Here is a 15,088-nt window from a genome sequence, read left to right as displayed (position 1 = left end):
AGGAAACTAGTTTAGAGTTCACTGTTTTCTCATACTAATTTAGTCTGGCTAGTAACTGGTAACGTACAGTCAGACCTATCTCCACACTTTGTGCCAGCGCTGGAGACAGTAGTTAAATAAAATGCGTAACATTAGCTGGTAACTAGCGATCCGGACTGATAGATAACTAGATGAGGTGTTTATACTGTAAACAGGAACTTTATTTTCTCTGCAGCAATGAACACAATACATAAGCTTAACAGTATTAGACTGCCACTGAGCATCTAGCCCATCTTGAAGTGCTGTAGCTGAACTGAATGTGCAAACACACTTGCTAGATCCAGGTGTCCCAGCCGGACAATGTATTATTTTTTTAAGACAAGACGATAGTCGCATAAACTATTAAATCATTTATGATTGAATGACCAAAAATCGTGACCCAATCTCTAAGTACTGTATTTGTAGTATCCTCTCCCATTGCATTGACAATGTGGAGCCTAACTCACATGCTAGAATTTCATTTTACACTTATTTTTCTTAAGTTTTAGATGTCAACATTTTGAGCTGTTATAGTGTAATGAAAAATGCACAAAAGTGTACTATAATTAATCTCAAAGTCATTACAAAATATCTCACTCTACAATTAAGTTTTAAGAAGTTCTTACCTTCGATTTTTCACGCATTATCCAATATCTCTCAAAATCTCTGTAAAACTTTACGTTCCTAGATCTATGATACTTTTTGGAAACACACAAAATATATGGTTATAAATAATTAAAATGCATTTGACTCTTCACAACAGTGAATGTTTGCCTCAAGTAAAGTTAAATTTGAACATGTTACCAAAAAGTGTCTATAAATCAGTGGATCAACAGACAGGCGTCCCTAAAATAGAGAAACAATTTTAACATCACATTTTTATACACAAACACACATATTATCAGGAGTGCAAAAGACAACCCAATCACATCACATTGTAAAACACAATTCTGATTGTGTCCACTTACTGTAGTAAGCAAGTTGAGATATTGCCTCGGTCGTCCATCAGTCCAATAAAATTCACCACGATCTACAGTGCGAAAACCAATCCAAAGGTCTGAAGTTGGTGTGGCAGCCATTTGACTCATCAAAAACACTGAAAATATAACAGATAACAGTGATTTAAGGGTCAGATATTTGCATTTTTTTTTTAATTCTTCATAATGTACACTGTGTACACAAACTACCCAATGAAACGTTTTTTTTTTTTATTATACTTCAGGAATCCCTGAGGGGAAATTTTATTGTTCTCTGCATTTAACCCATCCTATTTAGGAGCAGTGGGAAGCTATTATGCAGCGCTCAGGGAGCAGTTAGTAGAGCCCGACCGATTTATTGTTGTGCAGATATTATCAGCCCATATAATTTACTTGCAGATAAATTGGTATCAGCCTTTATAACAGCGGATTAATGACTATTAAAATATAAACAGAAAGTCGGATCCTTCTAGGCCTGCACAGTAAATCAATATAATGAGGTATACCGATATAATTTCAAGAGATATAAACTTAGATAACACGTTTATACCGATATAGTTGGATGTTGAGTTAATTAAAATGTTTCCGTAAAGTCCTGTAACCGCGTAGCCCCGCCTCTCCCTCTGTGTCTGCACGCAGCCCCTCTAATAACTCACAACTCTCTACACACACAACTCTAACTATATGGTGGGAGACACAGTGCAGGTGTTCTGTCGATTTATGCTACCTATCGAGATGTGCTACTTAGCGGTGCTGAAGCTTGGAATAAGAAAAACAACAATTTCCTTCGGCAGTTCGTCCAGGTAAATTTGGCGACACATTTTAGCATTTCAAAAAGTCCAGAAGACAAGTTCTGTTACTGGTTGACAGTCACTGGAGCAGACACATAGGGAGGGAGAGACGGAAAGAAGCGGGGCGCCCTGACATGTTTTCAGTGGAGGTATGTTAGGTCAGTGAGTGTGAGGAAAAGAGAACTCAAAGGAAAGCAGACAGATTCAATAAGTGAGTGGACACTTACAAGGTAAGGAGAAGTAGGCTATAGTATAGTAGTAAACAGCAGGGGCGGCTTGTTCATTAGGGCGACCGGGCGACGCACCGCCAAGCCGGGAAAGGCAGGGGATTTTTCTCACACTTTCTACCACACTGTTAGTTAGTGTGACTGTTTTTAACAGACAGTTTGTCTCGCTGTCCAATCAGCATCAAGTCGTGTTCCGGGGAGTCCCGCCTCTTTTGGTGCGATTTCAGTCTGGTTGTAAATCGCCCAGATCTCTCTCATATGCTGTGTCTGAAATCACCCACTACATTTTGTAGTGCTGTCCGAATGTACAGTGAGTTATTATACCCTATATAGTCCACTCAATGTATCCCAGAATGCATTTTGAAAAGTATTGTACAACCAATGGTCACTATCCATGCCATATATACCGTCATGCATTGCGCTCATAGAAAAAAAATTATTATCCGACGGCAATGGCGTAATTAACGGCGCCAAAATAATGATGAGAGTAGTGTCCGTTTTAATAATGTGAGTAAGCTCACTATATAGTACTCTACATACAACTCCCTACATAGGGGGTAGGGAGCAGTGAATGAGTGGGGATTTCGGACACAGCCACAGACTTTCATGTAAAGGCAGGTTTTTTTGGGGGGCTGCAGCCGTTTGCTGTGCTTTTGTTCAAAGTACTATTTATAACAATAAAAGTGTTTCTTTTTATACATACATTATGTCATGGTATCTTGGTATGGTCTTAACATAACAAATGTTAGGGATAATCTTTGCTTATGTTATGTGTTTCTTAAAATAATGTGGGTGTTGGGGGGGTATCAATATCTGGTATATCTGTCACACTGTGTGCCTGTCTGCTCTGTTTAGTTAATTCTCAGTTTTGTTATTTTAGTCTGTTATTTAGTCTGTGTTTTGGTTTTCAGCTTTGTCTGTGGTCTTGGGTTCAGTATGCCCGGTGTTAGTTTTACTAGTTAGTTAGTTAGTTAGTTAGTTAGTTGTTTTCCATTGCCTGTTTGATGTCAGTCTGTTCTGTGTTTTCTTGTTTCAGTCTGTTTTCCCTGTTATGTTGTAGACCATCTGTATTAGTTTGTAGTCTACACTGTGCCTTTAGTGCTGTTTAGTCTTGTTTCCTGTCTAGTTTGGTTTCGATCTGTGCCCGCCTTAGTTCCTGTCTCTTTCTGTTATTTTCTGGTGTTTGTTTCATGCTTGGTTTCTGTCTGCCTGTCTGCTAAGTGTTAATTGTGTTCTCTGCCTGATTAGTCGTTCATTAGTTTATGATCATTCTGTGTTATCTTGTTCTGTGCAGTTATCTTAGTCTGTTCTGTCTTTTGGGGCCTTTCCAAAACTGTGTGCTACTCCCAACAACTACACTTACATTTCATATCACCATTAACAGGTTAACAACACAGGCTGTATTGTGTTTAATAAAAAAATGCTCTTGTCTGATAGACAATACAACTGTGGTTTTTATTGAATCATATTAATACAGAATACAAAACTACTATAATACCAAAACTAAATAGCCTACATTAAATGACAGAGTCATAGAACATGGCACAACTAGACTCACAGGGGATCATGTACTAGCAACAAAGGCATTAAAGAAAAATTAAAACGTTTTAATGTTTTAAATTCTTCAGACTATATAATGCTTCAATATAATGTTTGATTTCTTTTGAAATGTTGTATTTGTGAATGTAGGCCTAATGTTTTTTAAATAAGATAGAATGGTTCAAATAGGCTCTTTTTTTTACAATGAATATCAATCTTTTCATAAAAGAATATATTTCTTTTCTGTAAATATCTAAAGTCATAGTATAATATTTGCAATTTAACCAAAATAATTTTATTCATAAAATAAGTAACACATTTTGTTATTGTAAAAAACACACTTTTCCTCAACATTAATCCTGAATCTTAATACAACTGTTGTTTATATGATACGCACTATAGCAGTGAGTGCAGCGGTAATGTCAGATCCTATGTACGCTGGAGAGAGGGTAGTCGTCGTCGTCGTCCCCCCCCCCCCCCCCCCCATTGCATATGGTGATATTGAAGCTTCACAACCATCAAAAGCCCTCCATTTAAATCCGTCGTCTTGCGTACAAAAGAAAAACAGTAAAAGTATACAATGCAGGCCTGGGTACCAGGTTATGGACCTGGCAAAGCTACCATCAACAGGACAAGAAGTTGAGAAGATTGGTTGAAATTTTACTAAAAAAACACAAACCTTGCACATGTCTTGTGGGAATAGAGGCCAAGTTTCCACCCATAGCTTGGCATTGTTTCCTCCCTCCATCCCATGTTAATTTTTGGTCCTTAACGATGCTGTAACACTACAGGTGAGGAATGATAATTTGATTTACAACTCCTGAAAATATACCACATACAGCTACTCAAACATTGTCCTATATAATATAGCTAAATTTGACATCTCAAAAGAGCATTAGATGAAAAGTATACCCTAAAAGATCAATGTTATCAAATGAAAAGCCAATGTCATTGCAAGCACAGTCCTACATCAGTTTTATTCCAAACCATTCAACAACGGTTTCAAGGCTGAAAGTTATCTCTGACCTTTGAGTTAAATTTTTTCCAGAGGGGTGGGCAACCACCTTTAGGGGCCATTGTGGGTGCCACAGTTGCGTTGGCAGGTGGGGAGGCACTGCGTTTACAAATGGACTTGTACTCGTGCCCACAATTATAATCATGCCAGAACCCTGTGAACCAATCAAAGACATGAAAATCAACACTTACAATACAATATGCATCAATCCTTTATCATCAATATTGGGTTAAATTGAGTAATTGAGTCTCAAAGCAACTAGGACGGAACTCTTAAAGATTGTAACTTTAATGTTTTGTTTAATTAGTCATTTGCATGTATGTCAGTGAAGGTGAATCATATTTCAGCTTACTCACCAGTAGAATGCTCCATGGCAGCACAATTTTCATCATAATTCTTGAAATCAGGCTGACCTTCACTCCACCTTTCAAACACCACTTGAGAACCATCCATCCACCTTGATATAACATAAACAAATCAGTTGAAATTTTGTCACAAAAACAACTGAATGTGAAAATATTCCTAGCCCAAAAGCATACTGATTCAAATCTAAAGGCATATACTGATTTAATGTTTGTATTTCTTCCAGGTTCAAATCTCAAAATTGGAACAATTTAGATATTGGAAAAAAATAAAGAGTAACTCTGCCATTAGTCATTTCTTTATCAGATCCTAGATGACGCAGACATCTGTCTTTTTTGTCAATATCAATTTAAAGTTGACACGGAAGACATGCAAACATGAAGAGAAAAATAACTCCTCAAATGTTAACAGTGTAAAAACGAAACTTCAGTTACCTTCCTGCCAGAGTCGCAGAGATCAGAGGATATAGAATTGACCAAATGTTACACATAAATAAAGTGATGATGGAGATGCACAAACAGGATGGGGCACTTTATTCTTAAATTGGTTTTCTTGAACTGGTAATACCGTAACCTGCAGCTTTACCTTTGGGCTTCTTAAAATGCAGACACAAACTGAGGAAATGCTTTTCACAGATCCTTAGAGATTTTGGACACAAGATATACAGTACCTCCTCGCTTGATTTTGACTTGCTCAGAGCAGTGACAGTGTAGGGTGTTTAACTGAAAAGAAGGCATGGCCTAAATTCCCAAACATCTGATGCTAGAGCAACGGCCCAACATGCAGGCAGTATTTCTGGACACAAAATACTGTACCATGTACCATCTGTACCATGAACTTCCAGTAGGCCAATGTTGCAACAGTTGCTATTTTAAAATTCAACAATAAAATTACAGAAATGTTATCAATGTATTTTTAACAGGTGCCATTAAATATGTATTATATACAGCTGGGCTATACAGCCAAAAATGTTATTGTGATAAAAAAAAATTCATATCAGTGGATATCAATAATTATCACGATAAATGTCAAATAATTATTCCTTTCACTTGAAATGCTGATTTTTGCTCCTGAGTGAAAGTTGAACAAACCAACAAATGTGTTTTTAAACTATTGTATATGGTCAGAACATGACAAATATTTATAATTAACAGTGGAACACTTAACAAATCTGAGGTAGAACCTTCAATACAATTCTAATGATAAAATGTTTTATTAAACAAATATGCATGGGTAAAATTAAAAGCAAAATTAAATATTTTAATAGAAAATTAATTGCTGACTCGTTTGCGATTCAAATGATTTATATTGTACATTTATTGTACATTTATTTATAAATAAATATTATAATTTTATCTCCCAGCCCTAGTGTTATATAATGTACATTTCATACTTGTAATTATAAGGCTTTGAAATGAAAATTTCCTCAAAGAAAGTCAATTTTCTTTTTTCTCACTTATATTAAATTCGTACTCACTCAAATGTTCCATCAAGGTCTACTGTCAGGCCAATCCAGTAAGACCCAAATCTGCGGGATATCTACACACACAGACAGAGGTACATGGTAAAACCAGCAAAATTTACATTTCAGTTTTTGCAGAAGTTTAATGCCATGGTACTGATTTAATAATAATTGAATTGTTCATTGCTTTAATTGTTTAATGTTGTATCAATGTCACTGCTCACCTGTTTCCACAGAAAGATACTTTCAGCTTCACTGTTGATAGTTACCAAGTCACCATGCCTCTGTTTGCAGAAGTGACGAGCTTCTTCCATGGCCTGCGATATGTTGTTAATATAATACTGATTCCCATTCCATTCCAGCCACCCGTCTGACGTCTCATTGAAGTCTGCAGACATGTTAGAAATATGTAATGTTTTACAAGTACATGTGTCATTTCAGTTATGTCACCAGGTCCTTATTCTTAAACAACAAAAGGTAATCTGTCATTTCCTTCCATAATGACCCACATGACAGTTAAAAAAATATGCCACCTCTATTGTTAAGGTATGGTTAAATTTAACTAAACTTAAACTACTTGGATAGTGTTACAGAAGAATTGATTGAAAGACTGGAAATTCACTTTGTGAACAGCTTTTAATGGGAAAGCTGTTTACAGATTATTCAGAGTAAAAGGCTATGCTCAGTTCTGATTTATTGCCCACATCCAATGTCTTTGATTAACTTTTGACATTATTTTTTAAATGTGCCCCATTTCAGAGTCCAGTTTGAACTGGCCACAGCCTGAAAGTGACCCCTTTGCCAAGGAACGACATGACGTCACATGCAGCACACCGCTGTACAGATGTAAACATGGAGGCCATTAGCACATACTTGCCAAACCTCCCACTGTTCACAGCAGACCTGGTTTTTCTCAGCCCTATCCCAGATTTCCTGTATTTCTCACGATTTCTTACAAATGTTAACAGCTTTGGGTCCTTTTTATTGCATTAATCACTTTAGAGTGATTTCGGAGCTGAATTGCGATCTGACTGTCCAGACTGAAGTTCAAAAAATCCAACCTCATTTGAAAGTGGCCCAAATCGAACTGGAAGAGATTCCATGTAAAGTGGGCTGTTACAAATCACAATGATGATTTTATAAGTTGTAATTTTTCAGTGCTGTGAGCACCACCACAAAATTCCTCTCACCTCCATTTCACTTGGTTGGCAGAACAAATCTCAGAAAGAAATATCTTTAAAACTAGGCAGATAAGCTTATCTTCATGGCTAGTTATCACTAGGCGTTATATAAAATTATTCTCTTCACTTTATGAGAGTCATATTTAAATTAAAATGATTATGAAATAAAAAATGCTCTGTAAATGTAAGCTTTTTCAAATTGGGACATTCAAAGAAAGAATGAAGAACAGTTTATTCCAACAGAAATTCTACAATTCAAATCATTTTTTAGCCAAAAACTGTGAAAGTTTCAAATACTACAACTAACTAATTAGCTATCTAGCCTGCAAAATGATGTTTGCAGTGAATTTTTCCAACCTTGAATGGTTGTGTAGTCTCTCGTTCAGCAAGACAAGATGCAACACAGAATTGAAGTATTCATGTGATAAGCTATATACAAAATATCTGTCCACCAGACACACAAAACACAGACAGGAAGCGCTATCTCTCAAAAGAGAGCACAACACATAATTTACAGATTGTATCTGTATGATGTAGCTAAACAAACAACAGGCAATACAATTTAACATAAAAATGTAGTTCTATGTATGTGTATTATGTATGTGGTCACATATATTGCCCACTTACCAGGAGTGACAGGGTCTGGAGGCGGCTTTGGAGTCACTCCTGTAAAGACATTTACAGAAGATTAATATATTAAAGAATTAAGATGATAGTGGCCTCCTCTAGGTTGACATTGTGTACACCTGAACACACATGGCATTGCTGAAAAAAGTAACCTTGGTCTCAAGTCTCAAGAAAATGCTATAAAAGAATTACATGTTCTTTGAAACCCATGTCACCAAATTACCACGTTATACTGTACCTGCACGGATCTGGCACAGCCATTCATGGTACGTCTCACAGTGCACATCATTCCAAGACCCACTCCAACTACGCTTATACATTTTGAATTCAGCACAAGATTCCACATTGTTTGGCTCTCCATCCTCCCAGTGTTGAAAATTTACCTGTAAACAAGAGCAAACAATACAAACAGTGGTTTATAATTATTTCATGTATTTTATTGAGTCTCCTAAACTAAAAATTATTGACTCAACTATTAAAGCAGAAAACTGTTAACTCACTGGTGATCCATCACTCCATACATAACCGGTGACTGGGTCAGGGGCACTAAGTCCAATCCAGACTGTTTCATGGCTATAATGGACAAACCTATATTAATGATTCAAGTATGAAATCTGTTTGTAAATGGTGAAAGAAAACAAACTTTTGCCTAATTCAATAGTCCCAGTGTTCTGCTGGACACTAGTCTGCCTTCATTTTCTGCAGCAACCACTTTTGTCTTTTTTTTTTCTACTTTGCCAGGTCATACTGTACCGTTTTGGTATCACTAGTAGCTCAGCATCGCTGTGGATGCTGAGCAGGTCTCCTCCAATGGCCCTGCAGTAATCTCTGGCCTCATACCACGTCCTCTTGTTTGAAGAAAACAACTTAAATACAAAGCAAGAAGTTAAACTGTGATGAAATGTTTGGTAGTTTCACTTTACCCATAGCTTGATCATTGCCCGTTTGGGCTAGACTCTCAGCACAGTGGGGGCGGAGCTTCATCATGGGCCCATTTGCTACAAAGTCATATTAACCAAGTTTACATGACCCCAGACTCACTCCGAAAGTCCATAGAGTCTGTCTGTTTCGCTGCTGCCGGAACAGCGATTCTACTAAATGTTTGTGCTTACAACAGAAGCACTGCAGTGGGTCGAGGAACGGGGTTTACGTACTGTAACCCGGATTCTATGAGTATAGGCGCAGCCCTCTAAGGCTATTGCTATTGGGTTTACCCCTTCTGCGCACCTGCACAGCACTGAGAATTTTAGTCTACGTCCACCCACAGCGTTGGCCTCTCCTACGTCCGCACCTTGTATATATACACAACAGTGAGACCCAGCTATCGGCTCCCAACTGCCTTTTCTTCAGCACTGAGAACTAAGGTCCAGTGAGGCATTCAACTCAGAGGGCTGCACCTATACTCATAGAATCCGGGTTACAGTACGTAAACCCCATTCTATTTCGTATAGGCTTTGCCCTCTAAGGCTATCGCGATTGGGTTAGAGGCGAAGCAGGATGAGTTAACGCCTCACTGGCCCATACAGTACCACCAAGCACAACTCACCTGCCCAGAGCCACCCAGTCGCCTGCTGTCGGCATGCGCGCGAGCAGCCTGATGGCGCGGCATAGGAGGCCGATGGCTGACCCATGCGTAAGTCGGGAAACTGTGTCGGAGGCCCCGCAGCCATACAGACGCTGGTGGGGTCACGACAGCAACCGCATCAGCTGCGCACAAGGCAGGGCCACGTAAGCAGCGGCCGCTCCCCAACACTGTCCCGTGGGAGAGGGCGCACCACACACTCACAAAGAGAATCACTCAACCAAAACACTCAGTACTAACTGAGTCAGAGAGAAAAGGGAGACATCCCGCAGGTAGAAACTGACGAAAGAGCATGGGGACGACCAGGAGGCCGCCGTGCAGATGTCGTCCACTGTCATCCCACCATGCAACGCCACTGAGGAGGAGACGCCTCTCGTGGATTGTGCTCTGATGTGGGGGAGATTCACCGGCAGACACGTAAGCCTGGGAAATGGCATTGCACAGCCAGTGAGACAGGCGCTGCGCCGACAGGGGAAGTCCCTTAGACCACTCCCCGTGCGCCACATAACAGGACAGCGCTAGCACCGGGCAAGGGGGTGGGACGTGGCGTCCTCCACCGACCCATGGGGGGGAGGAAAAGAACCCAAGAGGGTGATGACCCACGACCGAAAGGAGTTATACTAGTAATACTTTTAGGCATGAACGCCGGGTTAGGGCGCAGAACAGGCAAGCTTCTGTCGCCCTGAATCTTGAGACCCGACGGAGCCACAGAGAGGGCAGCCAGATCACTGACCCTCCTGGCCAATGTCAGAGCCAGGAGCAAGGCGACCTTAGCCGAAAGGAATCTCAGGTCCGCCGTCAAACGGGGCTTGGGTTAAGGCAGTTAAACAGCGGCAAATCCCACAGTGGGGCAACAGGCCGCGTCACCGGCCTGCGCCTCTGCACCCCCCTAAGGAAACGCTTCACCAGGGGGTGGGAGAACACAGTACTGTCCCCAAAGCCGTCGTGACAGGACTAAATGGCGGCTGTGTAGGTTTTAACCATGTAATGTCATGTTAACCATGAGCAACTGGTGGAACGAAAGCACCGCCAGCAGCGGACAGGCGACCTCATCCTGAACAGCAAGCTATCCACCCGGCGCTGCTGCTCTTCGGGGGGGGAGAAGGGCGCAGAACGGTCAGTGCGAACCGAGAGTGAGCACTCGGCAGGGACGGAGATCACCCAGCACGATGTAGCCCGTGTGGCAGACGCCGCGGCGTCTCACCCCGTTCTGGCCGGCTTGCTGGAAGACATCGTTGGATGGCGCGGAAGGTGTAAACCCAATAGCGATAGCCTTAGAGGGCAAAGCCTATATGAAATAGAAGCATCCCAGCATCAAGCAGCACAGCGCAGATGAACCGGGCAAGAAGTCAGACACAGAAACGGCAGAGAATTTGGTCAATTTTCAAAATAAAATACCCGTTACAGACTTCTGATTGTATATCAACAATTAAAACAAACAACAGTTAAATCAGACAAAAAAGAAACATATTTAATACGTAGCCTACTTAATCATAGTAGAAGCACAAAAAGCAAGCACTAATCACCAAATCAACAAAATCTAAACGTGTCGGTAAAGTCCGGCACAGCACAGTGGATTACAGACTGATTGAGTCTCTGCAGATCCTTACCAAACCCCAGGCGATGTCTCTAGTTTTTGCATGTCAAAAGGCCAACTCCTGTGCATTTTCAATCACTGTCATCAAAATCTTAAAAATACTTAGAGTACACTGTTGACAAGATGGCTAAACATTTTGACTTGCTTTTTCATAAACAAGACACAAGGACTTGTCGTTCTGATGGCACTGACAAGTTCAATGACATAAAGATTTGCTTTTGAGAGATAGACTAAGGATTTTGAGCAAGTTATGGGCTTTTGCAGGTAATCCACTGTGTTGTGCCGTTTGTGCTACCTGTTTCGAGAAATGCACTTACTGTTTTGCAAATGTTAAGGATGATTCGAGAAATGCACCAAAGCGAATGAGAAAAACTGTAATAAAAACATAAAATTAATAACGGATTACTATCTTTATATACCACTGAAAACATAGTTATGGATATTATATTGTAGTGGAATCAACCAGCCTCTCACTAAAAAAGGGAGGTGAGGTCAGATAATGCCAAAAGGGGGGGGGAGTTTTCCTCCCCTGGAGTTGGCCTTTTGGCATGCAAAAACTAGAGACATCGCCTGGGGTTTGGTAAGGATCTGCAGAGACTCAATCAAACATGCATCGCTTACGGACTGTGTATTCAAAGAGCCTTAGTGAACCCCTCTCGCCGTAAAGGTGTCACTGGAGACACTTAGCAGGACAGCAAAGGGGCTGTCCGGCCCCCATCTCACCACAGGTCACCTCTGGACATCAAAAGTACCACCCTTCTGATTCCTTTTCCCACAGAATGGCTGAGCCATAAAACACCACTCCCTTCTCTCTTTAGCCGATGTGCAAATGTGATAAGCCATGAATGCGAAAAGGGAGCACGAACAACTCCTGCCTTCTTGAGCTAAAACAATGTTTCATTATAAACTGTTTTGTTCTGATTAAATAATAATCCTTGGTTAGTTAGTAGCGGCGTTTGCCTCTTAGGTTAGTAGTTACGTTACCATGTTGTTGATATTTGTTGTTGAAAAGAATCTAAATAAGTGAATTTTGCAGTGTTTTAATTTTCAACAAACGAGCAATGACATTGCCTCATTTTATGTTGCAACCAATTCTTTGTTCCCAACACTTTATGACACTTCCTTTAGAAAGGATATGATAAAGAAATGTCATCCTACTACTCGATTAATTTTCCAGCTCGAAGTAATGTTAAATCACTAAATTCCCCAGATCCTGAGCAAAGGGTTGTTTAAGGATTAATCAAAGCTATCCTAATGGAACCAGAGCTCCCCCAGTGGACAAAATAAGTATTACATGCCATCGTTCTGAAATGCCGTTTAATGTATAAATGTCACTCTGTATTTACCTGTTCATAATCTGATGCCATTCGTGTATCTTGCTTATATTCCCTAAGTAAGAACGTGTAACAGCCAATATTATCCAGAAAGCTAGTTCCTCTCATCAGATGTGATTCCTAGGAAATGCTAACCTTAAGGCTGAACTACTGACAATTGTTTTTCTTTTTATCAAATGCTTAAAACTAAGAACGGTATACCCGTTTGACAATTAAGGTTTGATTGTGGGAAGATATTTGATTACAATACACGCAAATAAATTTTTTTGAATAGGCATATTAAAAGTTTAAAGAAAAGACAGTTTCTCAGGAAACTGGAAACAAGCCCTCAGGGCAACAAAGGACTGCCCTCTTGGAACCACGCCACAACAAACAACTCACAACCACGCCCCATCCAGCAACTTACTTGTTTTCTTTTCTTTTCTTTTCTTTTGTTTGTTAAAAGTTATCAGACCGTAAGTTACACAATTATAATTCAAGAACGACCAAGTTCTTTTTAAGCTTTATTCGTCGAGCTAACTTACACTGAATCCACCCTCCTCCCCAGACCCGACCACGTGGGCCTGCCAGCAGTAACAAAGGACGACCAGACTTCTAACCCAAGCCAGGGTAAAGGCCCCACTGCAAGTTTCTTCAATAAGCCGACAAAAGATGGACCTCCGGAGCAAATCCCTGGCAGAGAAAGTGGCCGGCCGTCTGCTTTAAGCTGTCCTAACCGAGAACGCACGGAACTCCGCCAGTGTGAGGCCGCCGATCAGCAACCCGGCTGGGAGAAACGACAAGCAGTAAGACCAAAACCCTGAATTCTGTGATCAGTTATGTCCAATAGTTAGTTAATAGATTATCTTTAACTCTTAAAACTCATAGCTTGCGTTCATTAGCTGCCCGTGTGAATCAAATTCTCCCCACAATAGAACCCCACATTCTCATTGTTTAGCCATTGTTTATTTCTTTCATGTATATTTAACCGCATTTAGTTAGTTAATAAATTTCACTGTAATCACAGGAATTGTGTGTGTGTGTGTGTATTGCCTACCTCCAAGTCCCTGCCATGAGAATTTACCCCTTCCCATCCATATGAGACTGACTGATTGATTTAGGATAATTGAGTGATTATTAACTAACTGATCACTAGTAAATAATTATTAATTAATTAATTATTATTAAAACCAGCCTATATTTTTTATTCTTCTAGTGCCCAGAAGGATGTCTTTTATTTAGTTGTTGGTTATATCTGCCACCATGCTAGCTGCATTTTTGTTTTGTTTGTTATGTGGCCTTGGTAGCCTTGAAAACGAGTGAACCAAATGGCTAAACAATGAACTGAAACTTGATAAAAAGCTTAGTAAAGCTGAGGGGACCTGTATATTTGGGTGATATTTCTCTGTAGAGTCATCACTACAAGTGACCTCTTAGTCTGTCATATTAGCAATGTATCAAGATACAATGTGACATGGTAAACATATTGATTATAGCTGTTTGAAGCTGAAATGTAGATCTTTCATCAGTGGGCTTGGAGCTTGTGTATAATTAATATTAAATTTGAGCCTAGCTGGTCATGTTTAATCTATCATGGTGCTTGTGATGCTCCGAGCCTCTTGTTTTCTTGGTATTAGCAGGTAACATGTTTTAAGTGTGTTTAGCTGAGGTTGACCTCTGGTTGTACCTTAGTGCAGACATTTCTTGTTCCCACTCGAGTCCAGCCGTCCTCACACTGGGGAGGGGTTTGAGTTGGTGGTGCAACAGTCAAAACCGCCCCCTCCGCCAGGTGTTTGCAGATGTATTTCTCCTTATTGGTGCAGGGCAGCACATCCCAGAGGCCAGCTAAAACCCCAGTTGTCATGGCAACACAGCCCTGTTGGTAACCTTGAGTTGTTGAGGGGAAAAATAGTGAAATGTAAATTGTGGAGCTGAAAGTTATGCCCTCTTTTTTAAAGACAGAAATGCATCTTTCTCTTTACCTGGCATTTCAGCGTTCCAGTGAGTAAATCTCACTGAGTCTGTGTTGGTCCACACAAATTCGTCAATGTTTTTCTGGTTTGAGAGGCCCAGCCAGAAGTATTTCTCTGGTCTCAACCCCACCAAGCTGACAAGGAATGCATTATCCACCCTGGAAATATTAGCACAAGTCCATAGATTATTTAGTCTTCTTGAATGTGAAATATATTGTATAGTACATGCACACACACAGTTAACATCACATTGCTAATAAAAACACAAAATGTTCTTACCCACTGGAAACATCTGCTAAGTAGGAGTCTGAGCTCTTGCAGTCGTCTTTAGCTTCATCAAACGTCTTTGTCTCTGTTCCGACAAAGTAGCAGTAGGAGCCATGCCTTTTCCAACCCTGTAGGAAAACAAGCAATGATTAGAAC

At 40.2% G+C, this 15,088-nt stretch overlaps 1 protein-coding gene across 1 annotated transcript in view; it reads right to left on the bottom strand.

Moving 5' to 3' along the window:
- Positions 1-15,088, bottom strand: part of LOC123971975 (macrophage mannose receptor 1-like) — a gene marked incomplete in the record, with an annotated part of 54,132 nt that overhangs the window by 6,811 nt on the left and 32,233 nt on the right. The window contains 15 exon segments of the mRNA XM_046051119.1: positions 645-716; positions 823-864; positions 987-1,114; positions 4,232-4,337; positions 4,579-4,721; positions 4,924-5,024; positions 6,408-6,469; positions 6,617-6,780; positions 8,201-8,239; positions 8,439-8,583; positions 8,701-8,773; positions 8,954-9,066; positions 14,380-14,579; positions 14,675-14,823; positions 14,945-15,060. Coding sequence (XP_045907075.1) covers positions 645-716; positions 823-864; positions 987-1,114; positions 4,232-4,337; positions 4,579-4,721; positions 4,924-5,024; positions 6,408-6,469; positions 6,617-6,780; positions 8,201-8,239; positions 8,439-8,583; positions 8,701-8,773; positions 8,954-9,066; positions 14,380-14,579; positions 14,675-14,823; positions 14,945-15,060 — 1,653 coding nt within the window.

The sequence above is a fragment of the Micropterus dolomieu genome, linkage group LG06 (genome assembly GCF_021292245.1).
Source record: "Micropterus dolomieu isolate WLL.071019.BEF.003 ecotype Adirondacks linkage group LG06, ASM2129224v1, whole genome shotgun sequence".
Lineage (NCBI taxonomy): Eukaryota > Metazoa > Chordata > Actinopteri > Centrarchiformes > Centrarchidae > Micropterus > Micropterus dolomieu.
Note: the sequence above shows the minus strand (reverse complement) of the source record. Positions and strands in the feature narration are given on the sequence as shown.